Raw genomic sequence first — 9,168 nt, 5'->3', positions numbered from 1 at the left:
TACAGTAAATATCCACACCGGTGCGGTGACTGACTGCCACACATACTCTTCAGAACATTAGATTCATCCGCGCTGGCGCTGTGCCGACTCACAACCCACGCAAGCAAGATAATTCCGCACATAGCTGCAATGCCAGGTTTTCAAACAGAGATGGCGACAAAGAGGCAAAACTTACGGACTGCAGCTTTAAGGCCCTGTCCCAAATGGAACACTTCATGTGCACTTGCGGTCTTAAGGACTTACAATGGCCGCCGCGTGCGCGTGTCCGTTAAGTCCACTAGACCTTAGAGTGTCCCATTCGTCATTTTAGCGTTCAGAAGGGTGCTCGCGAGCGCCCCCTTTGCGGCCGTTATGCGCCCTCGATCCGCACTTCTACCAGACTTCTACCCGACAGTCAAAGCGGCATTACATCACGAAAGTGCGGACTCAGAGGAAGACCGCAAGGGTTTAGGGTGCCATTTGGGACAGGGCCTAAGTTCATTCATAAATCCATTCACGTGTATGCAGTGCACGTTATGTGAATTTGGTTATCAGTAATGTAAGCACAGACCAGTTAAGACAAAAGGCTGTATAACACTGGAACTGAAACAAATAAATAAATAAAGCTTCGAAGACGTTTGATTAAATTCTGATTTTGATTTAGATAAATCATTAACAAGGTTTTTTAGGCCTATTTATACTATTTTACAAGGTACATATTTGTACCTTATTTATCTCTAAATGATATATCAGTACCTTATTAGTACATTTTGAAAGGGTGGCAGTTTTGTACCTTGTTTTCTTGAAGGTGAACAGAAAATAAAAATGATGCAAAAAAATATATATAAATAAATAAAATATGTATGTATAGAAAAAGAAAAAACAAATCTAATATGATCACAAACTTATGTTAATTTTCACTAGAACTTTAAATTCTTTCACTTACTGAAATTGATACTTATTAGAACTAATAGATCTATCACTGGACTGATCAATCAAACTTAATTGAGACTTTTCAGCATTCTTATCATCTTGGCAATAACGATGTTCAATTCTTTGTTTTGCAAGTTTTGTGAGGTGTAGGTGGTATAGGGGTTTTCATAACTCATGTATAACTAAGGATATAAGGAAACATTTTATCTAGAGTTTCAGTGTGGTTCAAAATTATCTCACCCCCATATCATTCATCCTTGCCAAAAATAGCATTACAGCTTAAACAGCTATAAGTATATATACTTATAGATATCTATAAATATTTTATGGCAGAGTATTAAAATAATGTTGGAGGCAAGTTGAACCATGTTTAGGAGAAGAAATGCTGTGAAATACTTACTGAAATAATCATTTCATCAATCAAGTAATGAGTGATTGTGAAACTCAGTTGCGGATATATTTTCTTTCCTTCACTCTCTAGCCGAGTTTGAGATTACTGTTCCCAGAGACACTGTCACTGGGTTTTACAGTGAGGAACTGATCCTCCCCTGCATGTTTCCTGTGGACAGTTCATGGGATCTGAGAAGCACTGTTATTACCTGGCAGCGTGGACTGGATGTTGTTCACAGTTTCTACTACAGCCAGGACCAGCTCGACCGTCAAAATCTGCATTACGTCAAACGCACCAGTCTGTTCAGTCAGGAGATGACACAGGGGAACGCATCACTCAAACTGGACAAAATCACTCTTCAGGATGCTGGTGTTTACACTTGCTCCGTCAGCACAAACACTGGCAGCCAGAAGAAGAGCTTTGGAGTGAAAATTGCAGGTAACAAAGCAACATGTACTGATGTTCATAGAAAATCATGTGAATACATTTCAGGGTCTTACAATGTGACTGAAAATGCCCTGTGTTTTAATGCCTGCTTTGTTGTGTTTTTCAGCATTCTACTCTGAACCTCGTCTGCAGTTCTCATTGTTAAATGATGGAGTGAATCTGCTAGTGACTTCAGATGGGGGTTACCCTTCTCCTACACTGCAGTGGCTGATGGAGAACTCAGACATCACTAACCAGACACAAACGCACCTCATGCAGGACATTCATACAGGACTTTATGTTGTGTCTAGTTGGATAAATCTCACTGAAGTCACAAACTCCTCTCTGACGTTCATACTGCACAACAAACCCCTGGGACAAGACATCAGGAGAGAGATCCAGCTCTACTCGGGTAAGGATTTTCAAAAACAAGTTGTTTAAAATTCTCTTGAATCATCAACATTTGTGTCTAAATCTAATTGGCATTTAATTCAATTTCTTTGTACAGATAAGAGTGAGAGGCAAGGAGAGTCAGCATACAGATGCCATGGATGCTTCATATTGATCCCTGTTATTCTGCTGCTGCTGATCGTGATGAGTGTATTGTTTGTGTTCATTACAAAAAGAAGAAGAGAACATACCAAACTAAATGGCTCTACGGAAGTGGGACACTTTTCTGAAATTCAAATTCCTAATATAAAAAGTTCAATATGTCTATGAAGGTTATGTTACAAAACCACTTAAACTAAGTTATATATTATGAAACTTATGAAAGATGTTCTATGATTTGCAAGACAGACATGTTTTTTATATTGAATGAAATATAGTTATAATGTACAGTACACACATTATTTTCTAACCTTGGCAGCTTTTAATAAATAATATAATTCATTAGTGTTACATGACACGGATCCCTTACATTATGTAACATTTCAATTCAACATTTCATCATTGGTGCTAAACAGTCTTTTAACAGACCCAAAATAAATTCTAAATAGAATTTGTCACTCATGACATGTTCTGTGAAGCATTGTTGATTTTCTACATTGCAAAATTGAGATTGAGATCACTTCCATTAGTGTTCCATTTAATATTCATGATTGTGTTGAGTTCATTGCAGTACATTAACAGCATGTTTGCTTCACTATTTATTGAATATGTTTTCTGTTTCTGTAGTTTTTTAGTGTTTTTCTTTTTTTTTTACTGTAAACTACATTGTATTGAGATTTCAATTGGTATGGACTGTGTAAAATCATTAGTGATAGTAATATTCCAAATGTTCTGTTCATGATAGTCATACTTGCACCTGTAATAGGTTTATCTTATTACACTGACAAAACACTGCAGAAAAAAATAAAATACTTGCAAAGTATTTCACCAGTGTTGTTTCACAGATCACGACTGTACATGTACATCTAGCTTTTTTCTTTATAAAAAAATCATGTTGGTTTGTGCTAACGGAAACCAAATCAAATGGAATTGTTCCAGGAATAATGGAAGTACACACAATTAGTTCATTCAAATTTACAACCATTACAAGTCCTGTAGAGATTATCACACACATGAAAAGGTCAGTGTGGGTGAGGAACACAAAATGTCTTTTTATATCCACAACTGATACGATGTTAAAAGGCATTCCACTGAATAATAATATTTTGTCTGACTTTATCCACAAGTCTTGAAATGTCATTGTAGAGGCAGTAGGACCAAACACGTGCCCATGAAGACTCATAATGACATGAACAGCTTCTAAGGATCACAATTAACAGGATGTTCTGATTCAATCATTACCATGGAGACCATGTAACAAAAGGAATTTAATCTCTCTTTTAATATCTTTCAATGCATGCCTTAACAAGAAAATGAATTTCCTGCAATACTGGTTTTAATTATTAAGCATTACATGGTTCTTTGGTTTATTCATCAAAAAACAAACAAAAAATACAGACATTTTCTCACAAGTTCTTAAAATAGAATCACATTCCATCTGAAAAATAATAATCATCTGAGTCTTGTGTAAGGCCTAGTTTTCTCACAATACCCTGCTCTACCAGCTCATCAGATCCAAGTGGAAACTCTGGCTTCTTCTCAAATGGTGAAAATAATGGGAAATTCAAACCTTCCTTTTTATTTTCAGAAGAATTTTCATCTTCCGTTTGCTTTTCCTCTAAGATGAAGGATGGCAGAAACAGAAAAGACTCATCCAGTTGCCTGTCTCTCAATGTTGATTCATCCATATCGGAATGTTGCTCCATGGTTTCATTGACCATAACTGACGTCTTTGTGGAACCTTTGTCCTCCTCAGGGACTTCTCCCACTCTCTGAACTTTCTTCAGTGAGTAACGTGAACCCTTATTCATGTTCTGCATTTTCCTGTCTCCAGACCAGCCCAAGGATGCAATGTCAAGCTGCTCCATAGGTCTAAATCTGGCTTTTCAGATCCCACAATACTCTTACTGATTGCCATAAAAATCTCAACATCCCCATGTTTCTCTTCCTCCATCTCTTTCCTTTCCTCCTCTGTGAGCTCCACTGTGCTGATTTGAGACGTGTGCTGTCTCTTATCATGGTCCTCCTCAGAAGATATCAGTGTAACAGAAGCAACAAAGTCCTTGTGGGTGTAGGACCTCTGGGGCTCTCTGGCCAGTTTGGCTTCAAACCAGATGACATTATCATTTCTATGAACCATGAGAGTGGAGTCCAGAGTTGAGGAAGCCAAAGTTGAGAGAGGAGAAGTCACAGGATCAGAGAAGAGTACTTGATCACTGCTTACGAACCCTGATGCACAGAAAAAAGAGAGCAGAGGTCAAGACCTTTATTTTCTCTGTGACCTTTATTATGCAGCTGAGAGAGAGAGAGCTGTCATTTCCTGTATACTAATTTCACCAAGTTAACCTTAAACCTAAAACCTAACATTTTACTAAATATTAATCCATGTTTTAAAGCTACAACCTTGTACCCATAAACATATAGGAAAAGCTGAATAATCTGAGACCAAAATAGTACAATTAAATGAAGGGAAAAGAAAAGGTCAGTCCATGATATCACCAAAAATAAATTATATTAAAAGATATAATGATTTCACTGGTGTTTGTGCACTAATGACGAAATCTACTTATTAACTTAACTTTAAAATACTATAAATATTTTTTCATTAATTAATATAAAGCTGAATTAAAACATAAATGTTAGTCGGAAAAGTGTAAACTTAGTTCAGTTCGTTTGCCAAGGCAACATTTAGAATTTTTTAAATAGTAAAAATAAATTCAAGCAAAATAGAAATATAAAAAACACTAATAAAATGACAAAATCACATAAAATTACTAATACTAAAATTTAAATAAAGTGAAAATATAAAAATATAAACTAAATTTAAAACAGTACTAAAACTGTACTTTTTTTGCCTTGTAATATACAGTATATTCTTGAACATTTCAACTGTGGAGATCACATGCAGGTTTTTTTGTCTTCCCTTTAATTTGACTTTTTTGTAGCTGATACACCAAATCAACATGGATATAAACAGGTTTTTGGCGTTTGATGCAATCATGTGACATCAAGGTGTTTTTGTATGATTACTACTACTGGATTTATGTTTGATTATTTACTTACCTTCATATGTTATTCGTTTGGTTTTAGTCTGGTTGCAGACTGAATCACAGCAGTCACAGACAGAATCTTGACCAAACACAGAGATCCATCTAACAAATGAAAGTTTTAGTAGAATGGTTGTGGTAAAAGAGGTTTTTCGTGACAGAAAAAGAGTGATTCGTGATCTTTACAATGCTGAGAGACAGATGTTTAGTCTTGTTAACCTTTTTTTCTGTGTGGCTGTAAAAACAAGACTTCTGTATTGGACTAGGGCCTCCACCAGAAACATAGAGCTCACAATGGAGTGCAACCTACAATAAATCACACAGATAATATGATGAATCACACAATGAATGAACGCATCACAACACACAGTACAACACTGTTTTGTCTTCACAAATGTGTCAACGGTGAGAAAAGAATCAAACGTACAAACACACCTGGGCATCATATATAAAAGAATAAAAAAATTACTTGACTTAAAGTAGGATATGGTTTATAAAATATGACGTTTATTCACAGATATTAAAAAAGAATTAAAAATTACTTGACGTTTATTCACAGATATTAAAAAAAGAATAAAAAATTACTTGACTTAAAGTAGGATATCAGTACATTAATTTCTTACCACTGAAGTGTACAGTTTGTGCAGCGGAACTTTCTTTTGATCCGTAAACAAAAACATCTCGCTTAACATCATGTTCTCTTCAGCTAGGCATTTTAAATCCCTCCGAAATGATATTTACTCTCATAAATATATTAATTTCAAGTAATCATTCAATAAAGAGATCGATAAACGAGCGAGTCAGTCAGCCAGTAAAACGAAAAATAACCGTTAAAGGCTTAGTTCACCCAAAAATGAAAATTAGTCCATAAATTACTCACCCTCAAGTCATTCTAGGTGTATATGACTTTCTTCTTTCAGACGAATCCAGTCAGAGTTATATTAAAAATTGTCTTTGATCTTTCAAGCTGTTTAATGGCAGTCAGCGGCTGTTGCAGCGGCTGTTGCAGCGTGGTGAGTCTCGTGAAAATCAACGTTTGTTTAAAGGATCAAAAGAAGCAAAGTTTCCTTACTTTAGCAAAGGAAAACCAGTCTCCTCTTGGCTTATATCGAAATCCTCCGACATTCTTCTTTACAAATCCTTGTTTTGTACTTCTAATTCGTGACCGTTGTTTTGTTTTGATCTCTCCCCTGCGCTTCCGCGTTTGTCACTTCTGAGTGGCGCATGTGCAACGCCGACCTCCATACTTCATCTGCCCGGAACTGCTTCCGTTTACAACAGTGAGCGCAAAATCAGTGGTTCAGTCCCTCAGCGACCAGCACGGATCAGCTCTAGGCATGACGAAGCGGATATCGTCCTCTTTTGGAAGACCAAACAAAGTAGTTTCGCTTTCACAACGAAGCACACAGCGTCTTCATGACATGGCGGCAGCGGCAACAATACTACAGTGAGAATAAAAGTTACGCCTTCTTTCTTTGCGTGAACATTTGGGCGGCGTTATGCAAATCTTCCCACATAGTGAGGTAGATATGTGGGGGCGTGTTAGAACGAGCCGTTTTAGGTAGGCGTGGTTAACTCTTAACTTTTATAAAGAATATCTCTTTGGATTTGAGACTTTAGTCTTTGCAACTTTACAGATCTTCTTTACGCACCAAGAGCTTGTAACACTCCAAAGAGAAAGGAAAAATTGAAATCGCATCATATGACCCCTTTAAAAATAACCATTTGGGAACGTTCTCTGTAAGTTAATTTTAGGTTATTTTAAAAATAAACATTAGGGAACGTTCTGGGAATGTTATTTTATGGTTGCAAAAAAATAACCTAAAAATAACCACCATGCAACGTTCTGGGAACATTATTTTATGGTTACAAAAAATATAACAAGAACGTTCCCCTAACGTTAGTATTTGGTTCCCAATAAATAACCAAAAACTAACGTTAGGGGAACATTCTGCGTTTTCTGGGTCAGGGATTTACACAGGATTTAGCTGTTACCAACGGCCGTGGACTGTGATATGAACCTGAAAGTGTTGTGCCTGTCTCTCCTTCTTTCTGAAGCCTCCTGTTTCAGTGAGTATTTCTGATAAACTAGAATGAAATCTTAAAATAATCATTAAGAAGCCTCTCAAAAAAGTCCAAATTATTCAGCCAATATTTACAGAGGTGTTATATTCATAGAGCTGAAACTATCGCTTATGTAAATGATTATGAAATTGATCTGATATTATCTATTATAAGACTCCATAACAGGGCTAAACAAACATTACTTCTCAAAACAACATAATGAAGTGGTCAAGTGGCTCAGCATGCCCCACTTTAATTTTTTTTCAAAAGACATCCATACTTACAAGTGTATGCAGTAGGGGTGCTCCGATTGATCGGCTACCGATCACTATCGGCCGATAATCACATTGGGATGATTAATCGGCGGTCTTTAAAAGCCCGATCTCAAAAAACGATCTCAAGCTGATGACGCTGCCGTGAGAGGTTTGGCACGACATGCAGCTGCACAGTCTCAGTCTCTGTCTGGCGCTGGTGAAATAATTATAATGCTGAAGGTGAGGTACTCACCTTCATATTTTTTCATTAAATAACTTATAAAGTAATTTGAAAACCTTGTGTGAGACGTAATTTCAGAAACAGCGTGAGTGAATCACCGCGGGCGCTCTCTCTTTCTCTCTCAAAATACGCAATTGGCTTCAAATCACCACACATTGTGTCTGTCTATAAGCCAGCTGCACGCTGCACAGTTGACACAGGAATTGTCACTTGCACAGTCGAGGCAGTGTCACATCGTCACTAAAATTTATAAATTGCATTACTTTTTCATTCTTGCCAGTATTTAACCATTCAGCGCTCGCGCGCTCTCCTGGAGACTGAGCGCTCAAGCACACTGGCAGCGCACACACATAATGCCAAGTTCACACACACTCCGTTTGCAGTGCGTATGCGGTGCATATTTTTTCCGCGCTCATGTTAACGGATTAATAAAGCGTTCACTGCACACGGTTACGGTCCGGTGTTCTGACGATTTGTGCTACCCTGTCAGATTTTGCTACCGCCCATTAAAACAGATGGTAGCATAATTCCATAGCGAAAAGTGCTACCTATCAGATTTTGCTTCCAGCATGATATTAATAAGGTGTGAGGCTTTATTAACATGTACAGCTACCCCAACCCTAAACCTTAACCTACCCTAACAGTAGGATAAATAAAGTGTTGGTAGCATAATCTGATAGGTAGCATTATTTGTTAGAACACCGGCAGTGCGTTCAGGAGCGGTGCGTCTGCAGCAGTGCAGAGATCGTTTCCGCACCGAGTCTATTGCTGCGCTGCAAGCGCTGAATTAAAGTAACAGCGCATTGTTTGCAGTAAATATGAACATGGATTGACACGAAAATGTACTAATTACCATAAATTCATATTATTAAAGTCTACTGTATTTCACAGTCAACACATATGGTTTGTTGGCTAGTTTTAAAGGAAAAGAGCACTTTTAGATAAACAAGGCAATAAGAGATGGCACTCGTGGAGGTAGGAAAACAAAGTTCTTTATGAACGGCAGGATTGCTTGTAATAAAGATTTCAATGCAAAAGAAAAGGCAGTAGAGCTGACTATTTCTGTCAATGGTAAGTTTGTGATAACGTAAGAAAAGTAGTTTAAATGTTTTGCCAATTGCTTGAGCAACTTAATATATAAATCTAGAAGTAAATGCAAAAGTAAAAAGCATTGAATAAGTTGCTTATATTTATTGAGTTTAAACATGTAAACATGTGAAAGATTGTATTACTGTACTGTGTAAAAAAAGAATCACAATGTTGAAAAAGCATTTTCAGTGACAA

At 37.0% G+C, this 9,168-nt stretch overlaps 1 protein-coding gene and 1 pseudogene across 1 annotated transcript in view; one reads left to right on the top strand and one right to left on the bottom strand.

Moving 5' to 3' along the window:
* LOC107683281 (programmed cell death 1 ligand 1-like) overlaps nt 1–3,566 on the top strand; it is a 5,729-nt gene extending 2,163 nt beyond the window's left edge. Inside the window, exons 2-4 of the mRNA XM_016479372.1 lie at nt 1,394–1,741; nt 1,857–2,141; nt 2,238–3,566. Of these exons, the coding sequence (XP_016334858.1) occupies nt 1,394–1,741; nt 1,857–2,141; nt 2,238–2,449 (845 nt within the window). The 3' untranslated portion in view covers nt 2,450–3,566. The remainder of the gene's footprint in view (nt 1–1,393; nt 1,742–1,856; nt 2,142–2,237) is intronic.
* A 139-nt stretch (nt 3,567–3,705) lies between these two features.
* The window catches only part of LOC107683764 (uncharacterized), a 14,799-nt pseudogene continuing 9,336 nt past the window's right edge, over nt 3,706–9,168 (bottom strand).

This window comes from Sinocyclocheilus anshuiensis, unplaced genomic scaffold, assembly GCF_001515605.1.
Source record: "Sinocyclocheilus anshuiensis isolate Anshui unplaced genomic scaffold, SAMN03320099.WGS_v1.1 scaffold413, whole genome shotgun sequence".
NCBI classification, from domain to species: domain Eukaryota; kingdom Metazoa; phylum Chordata; class Actinopteri; order Cypriniformes; family Cyprinidae; genus Sinocyclocheilus; species Sinocyclocheilus anshuiensis.
Note: the sequence above shows the minus strand (reverse complement) of the source record. Positions and strands in the feature narration are given on the sequence as shown.